Genomic DNA, 25,541 nt, shown 5'->3' with positions numbered 1-25,541 from the left:
TGTCCATGGACTACAATTCCCAGGAGCCCCCTGCCAGCATTTGCTGGCAGGGGGCTCCTGGGAATTGTAGTCCATGGACATCTGGAGGGCCGCAGTTTGACTACCCCTGTTCAACAGTGATCCTAGGCCACAACTCCCATCCCTCATGAAATGATTTTGCCATGTTGAGCAAGAATCCCCTCGCAAGAGAAAAGTGAGAAGTAGGAACTGAACAATTCAGCCCTCTCTTCATCACCTGTTACAGTCACTGTCTGGTCACTGCAAAGGTGTCCCTATTCTTTTTCTTGCTTTGAATATAACTAAACAACGTTTTTAGCTAGCCTAAGCTCATATGGAGCTTTAGCTTTTCTATCACACTCCGTACAAGCCTTGGTTATTTGTTTATATTCCTCCTTGGTTATAAGGTCCGCAAGTTTAAAGCCTTCCTCGCCAGGTCCACAAGACTCTTCACATTGACATTTTCCCCCACATTCGTGAGGTGCAAACCATCTCCCGATAGAAGAACCTTATCACGGTAACACGATCCGTGGTCCAAAAACCCAAAACTTTCCTGATGACACCAATGACGTAGCCAGTCATTTATCTGCATTGTTTTTCTTTCCCTTCCTAAGCCTCAGCCATCAACAAGAAGAACAGATGAAAACACAGCCTGTCCTTCACTTTTTTCTCCAAGACCACATAGGCTCACGTCATATGCTCCACACTGTAATGGACAGTATCATTTGTCCCCACATGAATGAGCAGGAAGGGATATCTGTCTTTGCATGTCTTTCCACCCTTTCCATGACATTCTTGATTTGCGTGCCAGGTAGAGAACATACCTTTTGAGACGTCTGGTCAACATACTTTGGCTTCTCTCAGTAGGGAATCCCTAATTAGCAGCATGCGTCTCCTAGTCCTAACACATTGGGTAGCAGAAGAGGTAGTCCTCTCATCTGCAGGGGCCTGTGAAATGTCTTCTGAGCTTCGGGGGAGTTGGGGGAATAGCCCTTGTTCCTGTTCCCAAAGTCAGGGGCCTGTGAAACGTCTTCTGAGCTTCAGGGGAGTTGGGGGAATAGCCCCTGTTCCTGTGGTCCAGAGTCACTATCTACAGGCAGATCCTGGAAATGAATTCTGAGTGTCAGAGGGGCAGAATATCTCCCTATTTTTCAGCACCTCTGGGTGACAGTCTTCTGTGCATGTTCCTCTTGTATTGGGTTCTCCTCCAGTTGGTGGGGCACCTTTCCCACCTCTCCCAGCTGCCTTCCAAAAAGTGTTCCATGAGCTCCTTCCAAGACCTCTTTGCCCTCCTTTTGAGAATCAAGAGTGGACAGGCATTCTTCTAGCTTCTGTACCTTCTCCTCCAGGAGTGCTACTAACTTGCATTTGGTGCAGGTGTATTTAAGGTTATTCTGAGGTGAAACCTTGTTCGTCTTTAAGGTTACTCTGGACTTGTTTATATATTCTAAAAGCAAAGCAAAACAAATGCATACCTCTCTCTCTCTAGGGCACCACACCAAAGCTGAATTGAAGGAGTCACATAAAAGAACACCAAGATCCTGATCTCTCTGCTTCCGCATTTGCGACCCAAAGGGCTAAATAGGAAGATCGGCTTCTTCTCTCACTACAGATGCTAATTTTCTGTCCCCAAGCATTTCCCCTCTACTCTAATCGAAATACCCTGGCGTCATCTATAAGCATCCCTTGGATCTTCTGATCAGGATCCCGAGATCTCCGTTTTTGATAAACTCTCAAAAGCCTACAGCATCCTGACTCTCTGGTTACTGGCTAAGGTGCCTGACTAATCTACCTGAAGCCCAAGGGCAAGTCATCCTCCCTCCATCCCTTCAAAGCACGCAGGGAGGAAATCCCTCTCCCCTTTTGTAGTAAACTGCAGCCAGGTGTGAAAAGAGTAACAAAACACTTATTGTGTGGGGTGCCTTGGCCTCCTGCTTCACTGCCTGCAGGTCCCGGCCCATATTTTAGTTATTTGTTTGTTTGTTTGTTTATTATATTTATATACCGCCCTCCCCAGAGGCTCAGGGCGGTTTACATTGAACTTATGAACCATGCATGAAACAATCTTCGTTAATAATCATACAATAATATTAATAACAGTGGTTGTAACAATATAACAATATAATATAACAGTACAACTGTACAACAGTACAATATAATATAACAGTACAATATAATATAATAATATAACAGTACAATATTTGCTCACATACTGCTGTCCCAACCACCACCACCAACCCACCAGTTTCTCCTGCAGGCACCCCCCCCCTTTCCTTTGCAAGACAGATGACACTGGCAAGCCGGATCCTCTCCCCTCCCAGCCAATCCGCAGCACCATTCGATGACGTCACCTCCAACAACGGGCCAATGGAATCATCGGCTTGGAGCATCTTTGCGGCAAGGCAGGGGGAGGGAGGGAAGGACGGCGCCAGCTGTTAGGAAAACCGGGGAGGGGAGGGAAGGTGTGGGGAGTTCTTTTGTTCCTCCCCCCCCCCCTTGAGGCAGCAAACCCTGGTATTCTGGGATCCAAGGTGGCCTCTCCTTATGGATGGAGAGGTTGGGGGGGGGGTATGCAAATCTCGCCATCTATCACCACGGCTGAATGGGACTTGCTCCGTCCTCATTCCTCACTCCCCACTGGACACCTGAGCAAGGGGATTCATCCTGCCTCGGACACTTTGCTCATCTCCTGAGAACTGGACTGGACTCCCCATTTGGAAACACCGAAGCTGAGCCCCAAAGGTACAACTGTCATCCCATCTGCATCCCCCCCCCATTCTCAAAGCAAGGAAAGAAACCAGGAAGGTCCAGCTGTTAGGCGAGTGGGGAGGGGATCAGAAAGTAGACAAGAGTGCCCCCCCCCATTCCACCAAGGGCTGGGTTTTCTAGAAGAACGGGCGGGGAGGCATTTTACTGCAAAGCGGACAGCTGGCAGGTGCATCTGGCTCTCCAGACTGGGTGGATTCAGACAGCAAATTGTGTCTCTATGTCTGGGGTATATTCTGCTACTGCTACACATCTCCCCTCCAGTGGTTTTATTCCAAGCCTTGCTGTCTCTCCCGGGCTATGAGGGCCTCGACTGAATGACCAGGATAATCGAGGATGTCTTGAGCGGTTCCTATTAAGTGGCATTTAAACATCAGGCTGAATTTCAGCAGGAGAATATACACCTGGCCATCTTCAAGCAGCGGCTGGACAGAGGCTTGTCAGGGATGCTCCAGGCTGATCCTGCTTTGGTTGGTTGGACAAGATGGCCCCTGTGGTCCCCTCCAACTCTATGATTCTGTCAGGAGTGGTTTAAGATTTGTGGGGCCCATAGCACCAGAGCCAGTTCAAGGATTTTCAGAGCCCTAGTAGAGTACAGTTTCAAGGACATCAGCCAGACTGTGGTCAGAGCGGGCCCCGTCTAGTGGAAGAGATGTCACTCCAAGTGTCCTTAAAGAGAGAAAAGTGGGGAGGGGAGGCTACAGCCCTGATCTATGGGGAGGAAGGCATTGTGTGGGGGCCCTGGAAGTGCAGGACCCATAGCACATGTTACTTGTGCTACATGGATAAACCGGCCCTGGATTCTGTTATTTGTCTTGGAAAATCCAAACTCCTCTGGCAGAGTTAGATTCAACAAAGTTGTGTGTGTTTATGTGTGTGTGTAGAAGCAAAGCATTGTGACATGGGGTGGGAACATCTGCTAATGAACCAAAAAGAGAAGGGTCCCTGCCCCTCAAATGTGATGGCCACAAAGCTTCCCTTTGAAGCTTCCCTTAGGCCCAAAGAATACCCTTAGGTATTCTCCTGGCTAATGTGGAACATGGTTAAGAGTTTAGCAGTTTCTCACTGATCTGCCGTATCACCATCACTAAACAGAATCCCTAAACATAATAATGCTCAAGTTGACAACTCACTCTCTACTTGATTGTCCCTCCCTGGGGGTGTGCTGCCGACAGAGAGATAGCACTCTGCCAATTAGGGCCAATCAGGTCAAATTGCATGCAAACAACTCACCCCCTACCTGATTGGCTCCCCCTAGAAATATTCCCCCAATAGGAGATGACCCTCAGTGAAGAGGGCCCTGGTAGTTATTCCTAAATCAGGAGGGAGCTCTTAGCCAGGAAGAATAAGAAATCAGCTCTCAGCCTCCAACTTCTTGTGAGTTTCAGAAGTTTGCTGGGTGGAAGAGGAGGCAGTCTCAGAGCATGCCCCACTGCCAGTAAGTTGCCCTGGCCTCCTGGTCTATTTCAAATCAGAGGACAGGGGAAGGGGGGAGTGAGCTGTCTTCTGGGTAAGCTTCTGCATACCTTCTGGAGGGGCTGTGAAAAGCTCAGAAACACCTCCCTGCTGGCCCTCTGGGACTCAGGGCTGCAAGGAAAAGCTTCTACCCTGGGAATGTTTACTCATGAGTAAGTCATGGCCCTCAGACAGGAATGACCTGCCCTGCTAGTTTACCCCCAATCAGGAGGGAGCTCTCAGTCAAGAAAGCCTAATGAAGAGTCAGCTCATCACCTCCAACTTCCTGCCAGTTTCAGAGGTTTGCTGGGTGGAAGAGGAGCTGGCCTCATAGCATCCCCTGCTGCTAGTAAGTTGCCCTGGCCTCCTGGCCTCTTTCAGCTTGGAAGACATAGGGAAGGGAGCAAGCCCCCTCTTTGTGCAGCCTCTGCACATTTTCTGGACCATCTGCAACCCAGGGCAGCCATGAAAAGCCTCTGCCCTGGGAATCTTTACTCATAAGTAAGTCATATGAGGTCTATAATTTGCAATCTAAGAAGGGAGGAATGCTTTGCAAGCAATTGCAGCAGGGAAAATAATGCTAATGTGGGTGGGACTGGGAGGATGTATACTTTCCCTTTCCATATGGATACCACTTTGGTTTTGTTGCAGTCTTTCCAAGATCATCACAACAAAGCAAATTTGAAACCAATGGCATGGAACATGGGGTAACTGTAGAGGGGGCACAGAAGCACCATGAGGCCATGGGGACATGTGGAGGGGGGAGACACTGTTTCTCAGTAGCACTTTCCCAGTAGCACCTTCCCAGTAGAAGAAGAGTTGGTTTTTATACCCTGCATTTCACTGCCCAAAGGAGTCTCAGAGTGGCTTATAATCGCCTTCCCTTCCTCTCCTCCCCACAACAGACACCCTGTGAGGCTGACAGAGCTCTGTGAGAAACTGCTCTGTGAGAACAGTTTCTAACAGGACTGTGACTAGCCCAAGGTCACCTAGCATGTGGAGGAGCAGGGAATCAAATCCAGCTCACCACATTAGTAGCCACTGCTTTTAACCACTACACCAAGCTGAACAGGAAAATGGTGTAAGTCTTTTTTTACTTGCTCATTGACTGCTATGGGATTCTTTTCCTTTAAATTTGGACCTTCTGGTCAATGGCCTCTCAGAGGAGTCCAAGGAGAGGGACACTCAGGTATTTCCTACATGAGGAGGTGATTGTGTGGTTAATAAAGTTTGCAATTTGAGGAGAAATGCTTTTGTCATCTGTGTTGTTTGTGTGTGTAGAGGGGAGTGCTGCACAGCACCCCATCCCCATCCCAAACAGCTCTTTCCTCCAGAGGAAGTGATCTTTGCAATCTGGAGAGGAGCTGTCATTCCAAGGAATCCCCAAGTCCCACCTGGAGGCTGGCATCCCTGATCCTCCCTGGGGCATAGTGCCAGAGAGAACTCCCTACCTAAGCAGCCCTTTCCTCCAGGGCAATTGATCTCTGCAGTTTGGAGAGAAGCCTTCGTTCTACGGGTTCTCCATGTCCCACCTGGAGGCTGGCATCCCTGAACAATGGCAGGGATGTTAGCCTCCAACTGGGACCTGGAGATCCCACTTCTAGGGTTTCTCAAAGCCTGAAGAATATTTCAGTTGTTTTTCAATGGTAAAAAAACTTGAGAAAAGCTAACACAGAGGCAGTAATTGAGAAACCCTTTGCCAACCAATGTTTTAATGTTTGATTGTAACTCAACTGGTTTTATTTACTTTGATATTGAACTGAAGAATGTATAGACTGAAAGGTTTTCAGTTCTTCAAGCAAATTTTGCTATCAATTAAATATTTTAAATGAAGGAAGAAACTGTGACAAGTTTATGAATTATTAGATGTTTCTTGTGATTAGCAATTACTGCCACACAGCATTTCTCTTTGTTTCCCATCTGGACCCTGACATCCCTGCACCTCCATGGGATCCAAAGTCAGACAGAAATTTGCAATGGCTACAAGAAGGAATTGTAAATAATGTTTTTTTTAAATAAAAGTGGCTAGACTGTAGCAGCAAGAACACGAGCATTGTGACAAATTTGTATGTATCTACACCCAAAATCTAAACAGGTCCATGGATTTACCATCTTTCTGGAGAAGTCTGGGAACTGTAGTTTTGTGATGAGGACGACGGAAGAGCTCTCAATGAGAGATTTATCACAACCACAGAAATAGTTCCCAAGATTTCTTTGGAGGAAGGTATGGCCGAGTTATAAAATTAATGTGCTTCCCCATGTACAAAGATTCTTAGAGGCCCAATGGGTTGCTATGTTGGGAAGTTATGTAGATATCAAAGGATTCATCTATCACAGGGGTAGTCAAACTGCGGCCCTCCAGATGTCCATGGACTACAATTCCCAGCAGCCCCCTGCCAGCATTCGCTGGCAGGGGGCTCCTGGGAATTGTAGTCCATGGACATCTGGAGGGCCGCAGTTTGACTACCCCTGATCTATCATATGCCTGACAAGGCCTGGAACAAAGCTAAGTGGACATGTGTCCCTCTGGACACAGGCAAAGTGCTTTTCCCTTCTCACAGCTGGCTCCTGCACATCTTGAACTCTTAGTCCAAGATGTGCACGAGGGCTTCTGAATGTGTAGGTGTGTCCTTAGCACTGTCAAGTCATGTCCGAATTATGGTGACCCTGTAAATTAACATTCTCCAAAACATCCTGTCACAAACAGTCTTCCTCCAGTCCTGCCAACTGAGGACTTCTGGTTTCCTTGATGGAATCAATCCATTCCTTGTTGGGCCTTCTGCATAAAATGGTATAATCTGGATGAGACTGAAGTTTACAAACTGAAGAACTGAGGCAGCCAAAGCTCAAGAAAGAACACTGAAAAATGAACCGGAGAACCCAAATGAATGTGTAGGACTGCCAAGTTGGGAAATTCCTGGAGATTTTAAGGGTAGAGTCGGGCTAGGGTGGGGTTTGGGGAATGTAAGTAAGACATAATGCCACAAGCTCCATTCCCCCCCCCCCAAAGGAGTTCTTTTCTCCAGGGAAAGTATTCTCTGTAGTCTGGAGATTGACTAATTCCAGATTTCCAGGTTCCACCTGGAGGGTGGCAACTCTATATAGTGCGTGGCACACCCAAAGATCAAAATGTTAAAGTACTTCAATACAGAGATGCTTTCATGAAAATCCAGGTGGGAGACAAATTATTTTTTGTAGGACAAGAGCCCTGCTGGGTAAAATTGGACGTCCATCTCATCCAGCATCTTGTCTCACACGTTTGACGTGGTCAATCATGAGTTGTTGCCCGCCTGTCTCGTTGGGGCGGGAAACGGGAGAGAGCCTTACAGTGGCTGCACTCCTTTCTTCAAAACTGGACACAGAGGGTGGCAGTGGGGGAAGAGTGCAGCCACTCTTCTGCACCCTATCCTCTGGGTGTGGTCCTCTCCCTCCTAATGGATGGCTGCCCTGACTCCCCCCAGATACATTTGTCAGATGTTTGGAGGCTGTAGCTGGATGGTTATAGCAAAGTCACCTGAAACTCAGCCCCTCCAAGTCCTGGGGCTGGGCAGGAAGGTGGCATGTCAGGAAGTGTGCCTACCTACCTTGGCCGGGGTGCAGCTTAACATCACGCTCTCTGCCAGGAATTTGGGGGTGATCTTAGATGCCTCCCTTTCTATGGAGGCCCAGGTCATGCGAGTAGCATGCACAGCCTTTTTCCACCCGTGCCAAGCAAAGATACTAGTGCCCTATCTGTCCTCAGATCAATTGGCCAGTCATCCATGCAACACTCACCTCCAAACTAGACTTCTATAACTCGCTCTGTGCAGGCCTACCTTTGTCCTTGGCAGCTGGTCCTCACGGGAACTTCTTGGAGGATCCATATGCAGCCTGTGCTGGGGCAGCTGCATTGGTTATCAGTTGCAGCCCAGATCAGGTTCAAGGTTCTGGTATTAACCTTTAAGGCCATCCATAGTTTGGGCCTCTTCGGGACTGCCTGTTTTCTTAGGGCCTTGCACTCTGCAAATATTAATCTGTTGGAGGTTTCCACCCCGAGAGAAGTTTGCCTGGCCTTGACCAAGGCCAGGGCCTTTTCAGTCCTGGCTCCTACCTGGTGGAATGAGCTCCTGGGAGATCTCCGGACCCTGTCAGAGCTTTTACAGTTCTGCAGGATCTGCAAAATGGAGCTCCTCCTACCAGGTTTTTAGTTGAGACCAAGGCAAGGAGATCTGGACCCTACATATAGATACATGAGATCTTGGCTCCTCCTGAGATAGTCCCCCTGAGTTACTTATTCCAGGAGGTCTGTTGAGCCAGGGGTGGGAGGGAGAGGTCGCCCTCGAGTGATGGCTGTAACTCGGGTTTTTAACAATTATTTTAACTGGGGGATTTTATGATTATGAGATATTGCTGTGGGGAAATTCTTTTGTGAACCAACACGAGCCATTTTGGGAGTGGCGGTATAAAAATCATCAAAATCTAAATAAAATAAATACAATGGCCAACTAGTTCCTCTAGACAGCTAACAACAGGGCAGAGAGGCCAAGGCCTTCATATAGACATCAGAAGAGCCCTGCTGGATCAGATCAATTGTGGCAAACCAGTTCCTCTGGAGGGCCCAGAACAGGGCAGAGAGGCTGAGGCCTTCTCTTGATAAGAACCTCAGAAGGGCCCTGCTGGATCAGACCAGTGAGGGTCCATCTAGTCCAGCATCCTGTCTCACTTAGTGGTCAGCCAGTTTTGTAGCTTCATACTTGGTGACAAATGTAATCAAAACTGAAAATCTGATCTGAATTAAAAAATTACAGCTAGAATGGAACATTTCAGCTACCAAAGAGCTACCATGCAACAATTTCTTCTCCTAAAACAAGAATTTATTGTTTTTCCTTGCTCCTTGAATTCAAATTTCCTTCTTCTGTTTTATTTTAAAGGTCGAAAAAAAAATCAAAACTTCTATACGCGATGCATCTTCTGTTTCTCCAAATCACAGAATCCGGGAATCCACGCTGTGGCTCGTCTGCTTCTTTTCTCCTCCCTTTCCTGTATTCAGAGTAGCAGGAAATCTCATTTTCTGCATGTCTGTCTGCTAACATGTCAACCATCAGCCCTGAATAGTGAGTAGCAGGTGATAAAGGCCAGAAAGGGCCTTGTCCGCTAGTCTGAAAGCATTTGTGAACTGAATGATCTGTCAGTGGAGAAGTTCTTCCTTTGGTCTTGGGTGTCTGTCTAATAGATATGCTAATAACTACGCTCATGCATACCTGCAGTTAGTGGTATCACCAGAAACAATGCATTTCCCATTACCTACCTAACAGTGGTCCATGTAGTCCAGCCTCCTGTCTCACACAGTGGCCAACCAGGTCTTCTGGAGGGCCAACAACATGGTAGACAAGCCCAGACCTTCATAAGAACATCATAAGGGACCCGTTGGATTACTGGCCCATCTAGTCCAGCATCTAGCCTCACCCAGTGGCCAACCAGTTCCTCTGGAGGGCCAGTAAGAAGACACAAAGGCTGAGGCCTTCATAAGAAGAACCCAGCTAGATCAGACGAGTAGCCCGTTTAGCCAACATCTTGTCTCAAACAGTGGTCTACTCTGGAGGGCCAATAAGAGGGCACAGAGGCCAAAGCCTTCTCCTGATGTTGTCATAAACATGGTTATTCACAGGTTGACTGCTTCTGAACATGGAGGGTCCCTTTAATCACCATGGCTAGGAGCCATTAATGGCCTCTCATCCATGAAGCGGCCTGACTCCTTTTCAAAGCCATCTGTACCTGTGGCCATCACTACATCCTCTAACAGCAAATTCCACATTTTAATCACTTGCTGTATAAAGCAGTATCTCCTTTTGTCCATCCTGAATCTGCTGCCCATTAGCTTTGGTGGATGCCCTTGAGTTCTAGTATTTTAGGAGCAGGTGGAAAAGTTCTCTGTCAACTCTATCACTACCTCCACTGGTAGTGAATTCCACAGTTTAATGACTCATCAAATGAAGTATTTCCTTTTCTCTGTCCAGTACCTATTTCCCAACTATTTCATCGGGTGCTCCCAAGTTCCAGTGTAATTTTATAAACTTCTCTCTGAGAATACCTCCTCAGCAAATTTTCTTTTCCTCTTTCCTTCCCCAACAACAGCGATTACTTGTTTAAACTCCTGTTGATCGGTGACTCCGGGGTCGGGAAATCATGCCTCCTGCTCCGCTTTGCGGTAAGCCCTCCTTGCAGAGTTTAGATTGCGTTTGCAAAAATCTCAGAAGGGAAGAAGGCAGAGACTAAGCTTCGCTTCCATGTCCCTCCCCAACCATCCAGAAGGGAATCTTCTGCTGTACAGAACTTCCATAGTGAGCCACATCCCTGTGCCCTTCAGTTCATTGAAAGTTGCTGCTTTTCAGATGGCTAGGCTGAGAGACTGGCCCAAAGTCACCCGTCCAACAAATTTCACAGCACAAAAAGGGATTTGAATCTGACACTCTCAGCAAGCTGGTTTCAGAAACTCACTTTCTCTGCTGGAAAAGGCTCCCAACTCTGTGAGTTTACAACTCCTTTCTCCTCTCCTTCCTTAGGATGACACCTACACAGACAGTTACATCAGCACCATTGGGGTGGACTTCAAAATCCGGACCATCGAGTTGGAAGGGAAAACTATTAAGCTCCAAATTGTAAGTAAAGCCCCAACCAGGCTGGGGGGAAAATGAGAAAAATCACAATCGGAGAAGCCAGGGTTGTCTCTTGCCGCTCTGGAAGATCACTGGTACTGTGTCCATGGATGCAATTAAAAGGAGGACAAAGTTAAGTTTTGTGGCTCTAACAGATACAAAGCTGATGGCATTTCGACAAGTCCCATTTGTCTCAAGATGGGCATGCTGAAAGTCTTTCTCCGCAGCTATGAAAGCCTTGCCCATTGTCACTTTAATCCTCCATTCCGCTCACTCAAACACTGGACCAACCCTGGTCCTTTTTTGGGTGGCTGTCAAGTCAAAGCTGCCTTACGGTGACCCTGTAGGGCAGAGATTTCCAAACAGAGGACCACGGACCCCCAGGGGTCTGTGGGAAGTCTGAAATGTTGTGGTATGCGTTCGCTGGCAGGGGATCATGAGAATTGTAGTCCATGGACATCTGGAGGGCCACAGTTTGCCCATCCCTGGTCTAGGCTGTCTTCTTGGCTTCTACTCTTCTTTCGAGCCTACATGAGGCAGAGCTGCCACAGCAGTAGTAAATGTAGGGGGAGGGAGAAAAAGGAGGACTAAGGATGAGGTAGTGATGTCACCTCCAGGAACGTGGCAGGGATCGAGGCCACCTGAAATCACTTTTAGGGTTCCTCAAAAGTCTGAAAAATTATTTCAGGGGCTCCTTCACAGTTTAAAGGTTGAAAAAAGCCGCTGTGTGGTTTCCAAGGCAAGAGGCCCTTGCCTGTCGTTGTGTAGCAACTGTGGATTTCCTTGGCCGTCTCCCATCTAAGGACTAACCATGGCCGACCCTGAGTAGCTTTCAAGATCTGACATTGGGCTAGCCTGAGCCACCAAACCTCAGGGCTGAGATGAACAAGGGTGACTTTGCCATGACCTCGTAAGCCATGGCTCCTTGGGCACGGGGAGCAGAAAAACAGAATAATAATAATAATAAATAATATGTCTCTGCCCTGCAGCCCTGAAAGTCCTCAGTGGTCTCCCATGCCGACTCTGCTTAGCTTCTGAGATTGGGCTACTACTCCAAAATTTGCCTTGCAAGTAGATAAATCCTAGTTCTAGACACAAGGAGGCAGAGTTGAGCAGCAACACATATTTCTCTGTCCCGCAGTGGGATACGGCAGGCCAGGAGCGCTTCCGCACCATCACCTCCAGCTACTACCGAGGAGCGCATGGCATCATCATTGTGTACGATGTGACAGACCAGGTGAGGTGGAACACAATGCAAGTTGCGCTGAACTAAATCATCTGCAGAGTTACTGCAAAAAATTATCAGGGACTGTGGTTTATAGTTTGGTGTAAAGTTTACTGAAATGAAGATCCTACTACGCATTTTTTACGTCCCTGAATGTATCTTGTTAGTACTTATGCTTTGCTCCAGTTCTGTTTTTGAGGCTTCTGGCTGGTTCTACAAAACTAATACTATTGCACTGTTTACTGTTTACACTTTTGGTAACTTGCCACAAGCTTATTGGGAATGGTGGATAAGAAATGTAATAGTAATAGTAATAGTAATAGTAATAGTAATAGTAATAGTAATAGTAATAGTAATAGTAATAGTAATAGTAATAGTAATAGTAATAGTAATAGTAATAATAAATGTTCCTTGTTGATGGTATTGACTCACTCAGTGTCATCTGCCTCAAGAAAGGCAGGCTAAAAAAGCCCCCCATAAATATTCAATAAAAAAATCAGGAAACAGCAAGGACGCTAAAGTTCAAGCATTTCCCTCTCTTTGCCTCCACCCCCCTTCAGCATTACTGGCCACCAGACCACCTAAAAAGACCTCTGAAAGAACAGAAAGGTAAAAGTATAGCAGACAGAGAACAGCTATCCCGTCCCTCTGATGCAGCGTGGGAATGGTTAGCCGGAGTTTTTCAGGCCATGGTGGCAAATAATATCCCCTTAAATCTGTTAAAAGGGCAAGGCATTTTTATCCAGGCATTTTTATATTCAGAGAGATAGGCATGTGCACACACACGCATACACACACACACATACACTACTGTATAAGAGAATTCTCATACAATATTTTAGTATTTCTCTATAAAACAGTAAGCCACAATTCTTTCAAACTTGCCATACTATAGTTAGCAATTAGTAGCTTTCTGCTTGGAGATTATGGTTTGGTACAGGTACCAAAGAAAAGGTATTTGAGGGGGGAGAGAAAAAGCCATTGGATAATTTCACGCACATTGGATAGTGGACTTTCAATGTGCTCTAGCAATACTTTGCAGGTGAACTTTCCTGTGCGGAATTGGAAAATCTACTTGCAAACAATTGCTAAAATGTGCGGTGTGAAATTAACTGTCTGGGAGAGGTGAGTCTTGTGCTCAGGGGAAAGCATTAAGGGAGTGCCGGGAGAGGTGTACGAACTGTGAGGCTGCGGACCCTTGCTTCCAACCGGTAGGAACCCTGTTTCTGACCTTGCCCCACTGTAGGATTCCTTCAACAACATGCATCTTTGGCTGGAGGAAATCAACCGCTACGCCAGTGAGTACGTCAACAAGCTGATTGTGGGGAACAAGAGCGACCTCTCTAGCAAGAAGGCAGTGGACTACACCACGGCCAAGGTGCAAGCCCTGGGGAAAGGAACAAGCATGTCTCAGCCGCCTCCTATCAGGGGATTTGCAGTCAGATTCATGGATGAGTAGCTTAGCATTAAAACAGGAGTCTCCAGTGTGCTGCCCAAGGCCACCCCCCCCCTAACATCTTCCCTGGTGCCTGCTAAATGTTTTAGGCAGGGCCAACGGGTGGCTTGGGCTAGCAGGGCCTCGTTGGCCACTGGGAGGTTGACAGGCTGTGCAGATTAAAGAGGGGGTGGTGGGATAATTTCTAGGACAGCATCTGCCACTGCAGCACAAGTATCTTCTCTGTGTGAGTGGAGTTGTGTGTATATTTGAGAAAACATTTTTAAAGACTATGTTCCCGATAAAAGCATCCTGTTTATTTTAAACCTGAAATGTTTAAACCTGAAAGGTTTGTTTCCACCTGAAATGTTGAAGTTACTTGTAGAGTTATGCATACTATTAGATTTATGCATTTTGTGGTTGGCTCCACCTCCCAGGGCAGCCATTTTGTCAATGGCTTAGGCTCTTGCGGCAGCCATTTTGTGGTTAGGCCCATACCCTGTGTCAGACTTCCAGAGGTGCCTGCAAGCTAGAAAAATTCAGGATCCCAGCCTTAAAAAGCGGAGGGGGGCAAGTGGGAGGGCCTCATGGTGCTTGGGGCAGGAAGAAGGAGCTCTCCACACAAGCAACATCCACCATTCTGTTTCTCTGGTGCGTTTTCTCTCATGTTCCCAGGAATATGCTGACTCCCTCGGGGTGCCCTTCCTGGAGACGAGCGCCAAGAACGCCACCAATGTCGAGCAGGCCTTTCTCACCATGGCAGCAGAGATCAAGAACCGTGTGAGCAGTGGACCCACCCAGAACGACAGCCACAAGCCCAATATCCATATCCAGAGCGGCCCCTTGAGGCAAGATGGGCCTGGCAAGGGGGAAGAGGGTGGGGGAGGCTGCTGCTAGGCAAAGAACTACCCCTGGTTGGATCGAATAAGAAGACGGTTCGGGGACCACATGGGCTAGGGAGCGCACGGGCTAACAACCCTTGGGCCACAGAAGTGGCCACATGCAATGAGACCCTCTCTTCCCAGCATCCCAACATATCTTTTATGGTTTTGGAACACACGGTGGATCTTCCATTCTATTGGAAATGCTGCCTCGCCAGCCTGTGATTGCTTCATTCCTTTCCGACATCTTCAGACCCAAAATACCCATTTCTCTTCAGCGAATACCTTCTCACCCGGCACATCAACTCCACACAACCCAGAAAAAGAGTCCCGTACATGAAGCTGCCTTATACTGACTCAGACCAACGGTTCACTGTCTACTCAGACCAGAAGCAGCTCTTCACGGTCTCAGGCAGAGGTCTTCCCATCCCCTCCTGCCTTGTCCTTTCAACGGGAGATGCTGAGGATTGAACCTGGGACCTTCTGCATGCCAAGCAGAGGCTAGACCTCTGAGTCACAGCCCCTCCCCAAACAGGACAGGGGCCCATGAAGCTGCCTTACATGGAATCAGGCCCTTGGGTTATCAAAGTCAATATTTCTACTCAGACTGGCAGCTGCTCTCCAGGGTCTCAGGCAGAGGTCTATTGCACCCACTGCTGCCAAATCCTTTGGAGATGCCAAGCATTGAACTGGGGACTTTCTGCATGCCAAGCAGATGTTCTATCGCTGAGCTATGGCCCCTCCCTAAAGGGAACTCATTGCTGCAAAGGATAATCGTAGCAAGGGAGAACTCTGGGGCTTGCAAGAGGGAAGACTTTTGTTTTCCGTTCATCCGTGTGGAATTTCTGCAATCACCTGGTTCTGAGCATGTTTGGGATATCGTGAAATGCAGGCAAGTGACCAGTGTAACCTTCACAAAACCTGCTTTTTTAAAAAAACAGATTCACCTGAAAAGAGTGGTCCCTCCTCCCTGCCTTTCAATGTTATTACAGCCTTGCTAACTCTGTGCGCAGATGCTATAAAAATGTGTTGGTTTCACACCATTAACCATTATTCCTGGGGACTGTGGTTTGTTGAGTCACCAAGGATTTATTGGCCCTTAACTTCCTCATCACAACACACACATTTACAATTCTGACGGTTCTGTGGGACAACAAATGAGTGTTAATATCTCCATACACAACTGTGTAGAGAGCAGGACTACAATTACCATGAACCTTTGCTGCCAATAGGGGCTCATGGTAACTGTTGTCAATGGACTGCTAGAGTCACATATTGGACACCCCTGGTATAAGGGGCCGGATCTCTTGTGCTCTCCTGACTACATGGTATGGTAACCTTAACATCATCATTCATTGGCTCAGGACTCCAGAGTAACAAGTCACAGAATTTTTAATGCTCGCTTTATTTTCAGAGGGTTCAAGTCACCAGTTCTCCATGCAATGAGCCTGTGCTTGTCCATGCTCAAACTGTGGCCCTGACCCCTTGGCTCCTGCGGGCAGAACTGTCACAATCCTGTAGAAATGGCAGCAGTATATTTTCCGGTGACTCCCAGCAACTACTGAAATTATTTTTCATTCATACATTCATTCATTCATTCATTCATTCATTCATTCATTCATTCATTCATTCATTCATTCATTCATTCATTCATTCATTCATTCATTCATTCATTCCATTTATATACCGCAGATCCCTGAGGCTTAGAGCAGTTCACATAAAACACAGGGAACGGGAACAATGCAGTAAACTCCGTAACCATCAGAGAGAACAATAATTAATAACCCCAACATAGAATCATAGAGTTGGAAGGGGCCATACAGGCCATCTAGTCCAACCCCCTGCTCAACGCAGGATCAGCCCAAAGCCCATTCTAACACTCCCATGGTTGATCAGTACAGGATTCATGGGAGGGAGGATAAGGGGACTAGTGGATGTTTTTGGTTTTGGTTGACCTCAACCAAATGCCTGGTGGAAGAGCTTTCTTTTGTAGGCCCTGAAGAATTGTTCTGGTTCCATCCTCTGGGAGCTCATTCCACTAGGTGGTGGGCCAGGCCAGAGAAAGCTCTGGTTGAGGTCAAGAGAGCTCCTTGGGGCCAGGGATCACCAACCAGTTGGTGGTGGCAAAGTGTAAAGCTCTTTGAGTGATGTAGGCAGAGAGGTGGTCCCCTCAGGTACACTGGGCCCAGGCCACATTTGGCCATGAAGGTAAGTACCAGAACCTTAAGTCTGATCTGGAATTCAACTGGTAACCAGTGCAGTTATTGGAGAGTGGGCCAAACATGGGGACCCCATGGGGTTGCTGTGAGGAGCCTGGCTGCTGCATTCTGGACCACCTGGAATTTCCAGATAAAGGTTAAGGATAGGCCTGCATAGAGTGAGTTGCAGAAGTCCAGTCTAGTGGTGACCATTGAATGGATTACTGTGGCTAGGTGTTCCAGGGCCAAGTAGAGTATTAGTAGTTTGGCTTGGTGAAGATGGCAGAATACCAGCCGCGCCACCCCTCCTCTCCAACCCACAATCTGTGACTGATGGAGGACAGAGAACCTGGGAGGGGCTAGCTCTTTAAGAGCGACTGTTTCGCCCTCCCTGACCAAAGTTCCCTTCACACACGCCAGGTCCACTCTATGTTCTGCAAAGCAGGTTTGTAGAGTAGGAGCTTTGTTGTTAATCGACCTGGAATTGCACAACATCAGTGTCAGAAGCGGGTTTTTCACCTTTGCTTCAATCCTAGTGTCCCGATGGAGGTTGGAAGGGGCCAAAGCATGACTATATCTCGGATCCCTTGACCCACCACCTCCCACCGCAGTCTCTGCCTCTTCCCATTATTATCGGGATCCTTGATCCTCTTGGGTCCCCTGTTGTTGTCTCTTCCTCGCTTAGAATCATAGAAACATAGAGTTGGAAGGGGCCATACAGGCCATCTAGTCCAAACCCCTGCTCAACGCCTATATCATTGTAGCCTATATTTGTTGTAGTTTAAACCCATTACTGCGCGTCCTCTCCTCTGCAGCCAACGGAAACAGTATCCTGCCCTCCTCCAAGTGACTTAAAGAGGGCTATCGTGTCCCCTTTCAACCTCCTTTTCTCCAGGCTGATCATTCCCAAGTCCCTCAACCTATCTTCATAGGGCTTGGTCCCTTGGCCCCAGATCATCTTCGTCGCTCTCCTCAGTTTACAATCCACAAGTACCCCAAGGTCTCGTTCACACACAGTGTTGCCTAGAAGCGTATCCCCCATCCAGTAGGCATGCTTTTCATATTTCTGACCCAGATGCAGAACTTTACACTTATCTTTATTAAATTGCATCTCATTTGCCCATTTTTCCATTGTGTTCAGATCTCGTTGAACTCTGTCTCTATCCTCTGGAGTATGTGGGTCGCCCATGTTAGGTGTTTGGTTTTCAACCACTCTAATTCCCTATGGGTTTCCAGTTGGTTCCTTTTGGATTTCATTGCTTTCTTTTTCTTGCTTTCTAGTGCTATTTTCGAATCTTGATTTTCTCTCAGTATGCGATAGGTTTTTGGTTTGCTTTTGGTGACTTCGTGTATTTCTGGAGGGATGGCCCCTATCGCTAGTTACGGCATCTCAGGGCTGCCCCGCCCAGTTTTAATTAAGTGTAGGCTGTGATCTGTTGCGTGATGCTTGTCTCTGGAGGGGTAGCCCCAATCGCTACTTTTGGCCTCTGAGGGTTGCCCTGTCCAGTTGTTAGTTCTGTGTTGAGTGTGTTTTATTGTGCATTAGTTCATTGAGCGTAAGGTGTCACCTGAGTTGATTGGGGTGTGATTGATTTCTATGGCATGGCTAAGGGCAGTGGTTCTCAACCTGGGGGTCAGGACCCCTTTGGAGGTCAAACGACCCTTTCACAGGGGTCACGACAGGGCAAGCAGCTTGGCCGGGGGTGGCGCTCCCACTGTTGCCGCTCCTCCTGCAGGTGCCTATGCTCAGCCGCCCGCCGCTCATCCACAGAACAGCCTTGCGAGGTACATCAAGAATGAGCGTTTGCCTGTCTAGAGCAGTGGAAAGGAGCGAGATCAGCATGGTGGGACAAGAGGCAGAACTGAACTGGGAAACCTGGAAAAAACAATTTATATGCAATCATGAACAATGGATCTTCTCACCATTGGCCAGTTTGGGTTTAATTTCTGTGAAAGAACTCTTGCATAAAGGGTATTAAAGAGTCACTGTATGAGGCAGCTTGAGAACCACTGGCTTAGGGTTATGTGTGGGGTTATCTTAATTACCAGGGTGGTTTCTGTTAATCAATTGGAAATTACTGGAATAATCAAATTGAATGAATTAGGGGCAGTGAATTTGAGTTGAGATGACCGGAAAAGTAAACCAATTGATTGGACTAGGGGGTAATCAGCTTGAAATTTATTAGAGGGAGAGATTTGCATGAGAGTCGGGTGTTGTGCTGGACGGCACTGGGTGCGCGTTACTACCCCTTTCCCTTTCCCGCGCACGTCAAAATTTCCTGCTAGGCCTTCCAGCCTAAATTGGGGGAGGTCTAATTGGGGGAGGACTCAATTACTTTTGTCCTGGATTAGTTTTGAGAACCCTCCAACTATTCTGTATTCTGTTTTCCCCTCTCGTTGATTTAGATTATTTCGCTTAATTCCTTTTGTGTTTTTCCTCTGGTGACTCCCTTCCCCCACTCTGGTCCAGTGTCCAGCACACACCTTCTCCAGTCCTCTTCCTTGGCCCTTTCCTCCTGCCTCCTCCCTCGTCCCTCCAGCTGGCCTCCCAAAGTATCCGCTGGGTTTGGATGGCAGCAGGACCGCTTTGTCGCTCTTAAATTCGGTGTGGTCCAGGGCGGTAGTGGCCGTGGCGGCACTTCCTGCCATGGCCAGATCTGTGATAGTGGCGGAGGTGGGCCTGGAGCAGTCTGGGTGGCTGCAGCCGAGTTCTCCAGTGTAGCCTAGATCTGCAGCAGCAGCAATGGTGGGCCTGGCACAGACCAGGTGACGGTGATTGTGGCGGGGCTCCTGGAGCAGCAGGGATGCAAACTGTGGCTGGGTTCGCAGCACTGGTGAAGGCGGTGGGTCTGGCGCGACGGTGGGTCTGATGCTGTCTGGGGCAGCAGGGCTGTGGTGGGCTTCCAGAGTGGCTCGGGTTTGCAGCAGTGGCCATCATGGGCCTGACGCGGTGCAAGCAGCAGTGGTAGCAGCAGGCTTTGAGCATGGGTTTGAGGCAGTGATGATGGGTCTGGCGTGGGCTGGAGCAGCAGCAGCTGGAATGACGTTCGGCGTGGCCCGAATCAGCAGCAATTGAGGTGGAATGGCTGGAGAGGTCCGGGCTCGTGGCAGTTGCAGAAAGCGGTGGTCTTGTGGGGTCCGACCCGTGGCGGTGATGGCCTGGTGTGGTTCAGTACAGCATAGGCAGGAAGGCTGCAGTTGATTTTAGTAGGCTTCTGGTGGGTTTTCCTCTCCTTTTGGTCTTTTGTGTTGTTTCAGTCTCTCTTGACTGGATGTCTTTTCTTTTCCTTCCTTCTTTCCTTGCCTGTGCCTGTTGGTCTGGTTTAATTTCTCCTTTGTTTGGATTAATGTAATTGCCTTGCCGTCTGGCTACTGATCAGTTCAATTTTGTTTAGAATCCCTTCGTAGTTTCATTTGGTGGTTTGGTTTTGGGCAAACACCAGATTTTGGTGTTTTGGGCAGCTTTTGGGGGGGGGTTAGGTCAATGTAATTTGAGGATCAATCTGATTGTTTGACTGCTCTGGCCACCATCTTGCAGTAAATGTTTTAAGCTGGGGTTCCCCCCTTCCCAGTTTTCTTTGAAATGAGCAAGGTGCTATACATTGAGTTCATCATCATCATCATCATCATCATCATCATCATCATCATCATCATCATCATCATCATCATCATCATCATCATCATCATCATCATTATTATTATTATTATTATTATTATTTATTCCCCACCACTCCCTACCTGGGTCGTGGCGAGTTACAACGTCTTCTAAAATCCCCAGTAATACACCCATTAAAAGACATCAAAACCCCCCAACATGGTGGAAAACCTATTCCCAACCCCCAATACTAGCCATGTACTACTCAAACCCGGGGGATGGGGCGTCGATCTACCTCACCGACCCCAGCCTCAACTTTCCCCCAGTTCAATTTTGTTTAGAATCCGTTTGTAGTTTCATTTGGTGGTTTGGGTAATCCATAAGACACCAGTCCCATCTTGGATTCAACCAGCAATCGTGCACAAGTTCCAAGATCAACACTTCTTTTACTGAGACGAAAACTGGCAAAGACGGTTGTAACACAAACAGCAGGGCTTTCCTGAAGCATCAAGAACATGTACTCAATGAAACATGTCAGTTTTATTGCTCGACGTCTCCTCAAAACAGAATACAGGCAACTGAAAGCCAAATGGTAGAGAAAGGAAAAGACTCTTCCCTTAACTGAAAATCCAAGTGCAGACAGCAAAACACTTTAAACCAGGGGTAGTCGAACTGCGGCCCTCCAGATGTCCATGGACTACAATTCCCAGAAGCCCCTGCCAGCATTTGCTGGCAGGGGCTTCTGGGAATTGTAGTCCATGGACATCTGGAGGGCCGCAGTTTGACTACCCCTGGTTTAAACCATTCCTTAACATTACAAATTCAAAAGTCTAACTCCCAGTAACAAAAATGGGAGACTTTGCTTTTGAACATCCCCTGAAAGCATGCAGTTTTAAAAGATCTTCAGAGGTAAGTTACCTTCTTGCACAAGGTACCTTTCTTATGTGTCTGTGTGTGTTTGAGGGCGCGCTCCCGTGCATGCAGGCCCCGGGTACATCTCAAACTGAAATGCCTGTTTAACTTAAAGTCCCACTCCTTATTTCTAAACAGGGAAGACAACGTGGAAACACAAAATCATTTAAAAACTTCTAGTCCCTCCCCCTTTCCACAGAACGACACAGCATTTGAGACCTTTTGCTTGCTCGGCTGAAGACTCTCGGCTTCATTTATCCTGCTAAAGCTGGGAAGGTCTTTTGCCAGCAGCTCAGCTAGCAAAGATGTCCACGAGCCGCTTTTGGGACCACTTGCCGAAGTCCTGCAAGCTCAGCTGGGCGTAGACCTGCTGCTTGACATTCTGATAGGCCTCTGCTTGGACCTAGGTGGAAGGAGAGAGAAACAAAGAGGTGTAGAAAACAAGCCAAATAGGAGGATGGACTCCCCGCTGATCTGCCCAAATCCCCTGCCTTTTTGGCCCCAGAGCAAATAAGAATCAGAAGCAAGGAAATTATCTGTGACATCCAGGGTCTGTTGCCCCAAATTCATTTTGGTGGTGGAAAGTGCTACTAATTTACAGCTGACTTATGGTGACCCTGTAGAGTTTTCAAGGAAAGAGACACTCAGAGATTTACCAATGATCCATTGACTAGCCCGGGCCAACTGTGCTTAGCTTCTGAGATCTGATGAGATCAGGCAAGCCTGGGCTACCAGAGGGGGCTGCATCTTGGAGCAGTAAATCACATCAGGATCGGGGGGGTGGGGAAACCAACTTGGAGCAAAGCCACATCACTGGGACAGGGCACAACTGAGGGGGAAATAAAGTGGCATACAATTTTTTCAGTGAATACATATTAATCAAGTACCCTAGCTCTTTTCAGAGGTTACGTCTATGGCGATATGGACGCTATAAGTGATTACTGCTTCTTTGGAAAAGGGCCAGGTATGTATGATCTCGATTTGGAACATGCGTACCAGACTCCAATTAATCTGGTGTTTAGTTCATGTGCCCATAGGTAGAAAAAGTTTGCTTTGCTTTTTTCCAGAAGAAAATGGGATTCCACAAATTGGAGCCATTGCATGTGGCATCCATCCTTCCACCGAATCAGACCGCTGGTCCATCAAAGTCAGTATTGTTTAGCGATGCAGATTCTCAGGAGATCATTTACATCACCTGCTGCCTCTTCCATTAACTGGAGATGCTGGCAACTGAACCTGCAGCCTTCTGCTTACAAGCCGTGTGGTGTAGTAGTTAAGAGTGGGGGCTTCTAATCTGGAGAGCTGGGTTTGATTCCCTGCTCCTGCACACGCAGCCAGCTGGGATGAACCTTGGGTTCATCACAACCCTGACAGACCTGTTCTGCAGTTCTGTCAAGAGTTCTCTCGGCCTCACCTACTTCACAGGGTGTCTGTTGTGAGGAGAGGAAAGGAAGGCGACTGGAAGCCGCTTTGAGACTCTTTCAGGCAGTGAAAAGCAGGATATAAAAAACAACTCTTCTTCTTCTTCAAGAAGATGTACTATCACATCCCATCAGCTGCTCAAACTTGCATCTGGGGGTTTCCTCTCAGACCCTCACCATGTGTGATTTGACCCCCCACCTCCCCAAAACAGGAATTAAAGACTTACTTTGGCTTCATGGTAAGTGGCCACAGAGGCTATGTCCCCTCGCTTCATCTCCTTTGCCACTTTCCTGAAGGACTTCAGCATCGCCGCCTTGCAGATCCGGCTGGGGCGGCAGGGCCCGTCTGGATTCATGAAGCTGGCAAAGATAAGCGAAAGGGATTCCGTTGCAGGAAATCACAAAAGATCCACCGAGAATCACAGGGCAGAAGGGTCTCCCCCACTGAAGCATCACTTAGAACTGGTCAGAACTGCTGGCCTACGAGGGAAAAGCTCTTGAGGGTTCTTCACAGGGCCAGGTGTGTTGCTTAACATGACTAAGAATAAAATAGCCAATATCGTAATGCCCCTGAACAGCTCTGTGGTGCGGCCCTCATATAAAATATTGTGAACAAATCTGGTCACTGTATCTCTAAAAGGGCACTGCAGAGCTGGGGAATGTCAGGGCCCACAGGGTCTGTGACACGTTGTTCGGTGAGGGAGACCCGGGACTAGAAGGCTTTATCTGTAGGAAACAGTGTCTCAGAACGGAGTCGGTTCTCCCTTTCCCGCTCCTGGGTTCAGGGTAGTCCCTTCACTACACCTCCAACCCCGTCTCCTCATTGACGCTTCCTTAAGTAGCCTCTCTAGCCCCTGTCTCCACCTCCCGGGCTTCTCAGGAGGACTTCGCCCTTCCGGGACTCCGCGTCTCTCCTCCAACGCCCTGCCCTGGGTTTCTCCCTTGCTCTCCCGGCTTGTACTGACTGCCCCGTGCTTCCTTTCCCCCCACTCCCGGCGAACTGATTCCCAACGTCTCCTTAGGTAAGTCTCGTATCCAAAGAGGGTCTGTCGGGATCTCTTCCTCTGTAGCTTCCTTTTCTAGGTTTCTGTTCCTATCTCCACGCTCCTTCTCTGGACCCCCCGCGTTGCCCAAACTAGTCGTTCTCGACAGGAAAATACACAGGAGGGCAACAAAGATTATAAGGGGGTTGAAGCATTTTCTATCAGGACAGGCTGGAAAACTTGGGACTTTTGTTTCTGAGCTCTGCCCCTGATCATGAATGGAATCCTTCTACCGGAGGGCAGCGCATGTTGCTCTCGGAACACAGTCCAGGGCCAGTGAATAAGTGAGAGGTCAACATTAGAAGCCCTGGAAGCTGCCCCTTGCAACCAAGAGTGGTGTAGTGGTGAAGAGTGGCAGCCTCCAATCTGTGGAGCCGCGTTTGACTCCCTGCTCCTCCACATACAGTCAGCTGGGTGACCTTAGGCTGGTCACAGTCCTGTTAGAGCTGTTCCCACAGAGCAGTCCTGTCAGAACTCCATCAGCCCCACCTCCCTCATAGGGTGTCTGTTGTGGGGAGAGGAAGGGAAGGCGATTGGAAGCCACTCTGAGACTCCTTTGTGTAACAAAAAGGGGAGTACAAAACCCCAGCCCTTCTTCTTCTTCTTCTTCTTCTTCAATGGATGCTGACACCTGCCCTGATTCAGGGAACTTACTCTCGTGCCGCCTTCCCGACTGCCCCATTTACGAGCTCCAGCACTTCATCTCCACCGCACCAGTTGAGGCTCCAGGGGTGACCTTTGGGTGGCACGTTGAGAGAGGTGACGCTTGGGCCTTCGAAGAGGTGCACAGGGCTCTGACGGTAGGGCTCCGGCAAGCTTTCTTCGGCTAGCTGCAGCCGGGCGTTGACGACCTGATGGAGGATTGCACTGTCTTGGTACGCGTCCGCTAAAGCACAGGACAGAAGAAGAGTCAGTGTGGGGCGGAGGCACAGCAAAGGAGCCCGAAGGTTCAGGAAGGAAATAAACAAACTAATAAATAAAACCTGATGAGCACCACAGAGCCCTTCTGGATGGTGCACTCTGGTGAGGCTCCCAAGCTTGCTCATGAGGAGATGCGAAGCACAGGCACCCCCACAACCCCACAGCCCAATGAGAAGCAAAACGGCAAATGCTCTACAGATCCTCATCCTATACTGCCTCCACCACTGCTCCATTAAGAAATGCCTCAGGTGAAAGAGTGGCTTTAGGGACAACAAATGCCCTCTTCTAAAGGAAATTCACAACACACCAAAAGAACCTCAGAAGAGCCCTGCTGGGTCAGGCCAGGGAGGGCCAATCCAGTCCAGCCTCCCGTCTCACCCAGGGGCCAGCCAGTTCACCTGGAGGGCCAGCCACAGGGCAGGGAGGCCGAGGCCTTCCTAAGGACATCAGGGGAGCCCTGCTGGGTCAGGCCAGGGAGGGCCCATCCAGTCCAGCCTCCCGTCTCACCCAGGGGCCAGCCAGTTCCTCTGCAGGGCCAGCCACAGGGCACAGAGGCCGAGGCCTTCCTAAGGACATCAGGGGAGCCCTGCTGGGTCAGACCAGGGAGGGCACATCCAGTCCAGCCTCCCGTCTCACACAGGGGCCAGCCAGTTCCTCTGGAGGGCCAGCCACAGGGCAGGGAGGCCGAGGCCTTCCTAAGGACATCAGGGGAGCCCTGCTGGGTCAGGCCAGGGAGGGCCAATCCAGTCCAGCCTCCTGTCTCACCCAGGGGCCAGCCAGTTCCCCTGGAGGGCCAGCCACAGGGCAGAGAGGCCGAGGCCTTCCTAAGGACATCAGAAGAGCCCTGCTGGGTCAGACCAGGGAGGGCCCATCCTGTCCAGCCTCCCGTCTCACGCAGGGGCCAGCCAATTCCTCTGGAGGGCCAGCCACAGGGCAGAGAGGCCGAGGCCTTCCTAAGGACATCAGGGGAGCCCTGCTGGGTCAGGCCAGGGAGGGCCCATCCAGTCCAGCCTCCCGTCTCACCCAGGGGCCAGACAGTTCCTCTGCAGGGCCAGCC

The 25,541-nt window shown here is 48.7% G+C and overlaps 2 protein-coding genes across 11 annotated transcripts in view; one reads left to right on the top strand and one right to left on the bottom strand.

Moving 5' to 3' along the window:
* Positions 1–2,423: 2,423 nt before the first annotated feature.
* LOC143828231 (ras-related protein ORAB-1-like) lies at positions 2,424–15,447 on the top strand. 4 transcript variants are annotated; one of them, XM_077318507.1, is made up of 8 exons: positions 2,424–2,739; positions 6,314–6,442; positions 9,188–9,311; positions 10,333–10,405; positions 10,761–10,856; positions 11,995–12,090; positions 13,325–13,456; positions 14,189–15,447. In XM_077318507.1, exons 3-8 carry the CDS (start codon positions 9,289–9,291, stop codon positions 14,408–14,410), a joined length of 642 nt encoding a protein of 213 aa, XP_077174622.1. In that variant the 5' UTR covers positions 2,424–2,739; positions 6,314–6,442; positions 9,188–9,288; the 3' UTR covers positions 14,411–15,447. The 4 variants fall into 4 exon arrangements, with proteins under 4 accessions (XP_077174622.1, XP_077174621.1, XP_077174623.1 ...); XM_077318506.1 differs by having other exon boundaries at positions 9,129–9,311; XM_077318508.1 differs by lacking the exon at positions 6,314–6,442.
* Positions 15,448–20,976: 5,529 nt separating this feature from the next.
* LOC143828263 (adenosine deaminase domain-containing protein 2-like) overlaps positions 20,977–25,541 on the bottom strand; it is a 28,128-nt gene continuing 23,563 nt past the window's right edge. For all 7 annotated transcript variants that reach the window (XM_077318551.1, XM_077318547.1, XM_077318545.1 and 4 more), the window contains 3 exons: positions 24,218–24,449; positions 22,748–22,880; positions 20,977–21,502 (listed from right to left, as the gene is read on the bottom strand). In XM_077318551.1, the coding sequence (XP_077174666.1) occupies positions 21,392–21,502; positions 22,748–22,880; positions 24,218–24,449 (476 nt within the window). In that variant the 3' untranslated portion in view covers positions 20,977–21,391. The remainder of the gene's footprint in view (positions 21,503–22,747; positions 22,881–24,217; positions 24,450–25,541) is intronic.

This window comes from Paroedura picta, unplaced genomic scaffold (genome assembly GCF_049243985.1).
Source record: "Paroedura picta isolate Pp20150507F unplaced genomic scaffold, Ppicta_v3.0 Ppicta_v3_sca21, whole genome shotgun sequence".
Taxonomy (NCBI): domain Eukaryota; kingdom Metazoa; phylum Chordata; class Lepidosauria; order Squamata; family Gekkonidae; genus Paroedura; species Paroedura picta.
Note: the sequence above shows the minus strand (reverse complement) of the source record. Positions and strands in the feature narration are given on the sequence as shown.

Excerpts from the sequence above, each read along its gene's own strand:
- LOC143828231 (XM_077318508.1), top strand. The coding sequence starts at position 9,289 with ATGTCAACCATCAGCCCTGAATA. Across the intron at positions 10,406-10,760 it reads GCCTCCTGCTCCGCTTTGCG|GATGACACCTACACAGACAG; the intron begins GTAAGCCCTCCT and ends CTCCTTCCTTAG. Across the intron at positions 12,091-13,324 it reads TGTACGATGTGACAGACCAG|GATTCCTTCAACAACATGCA; the intron begins GTGAGGTGGAAC and ends GCCCCACTGTAG.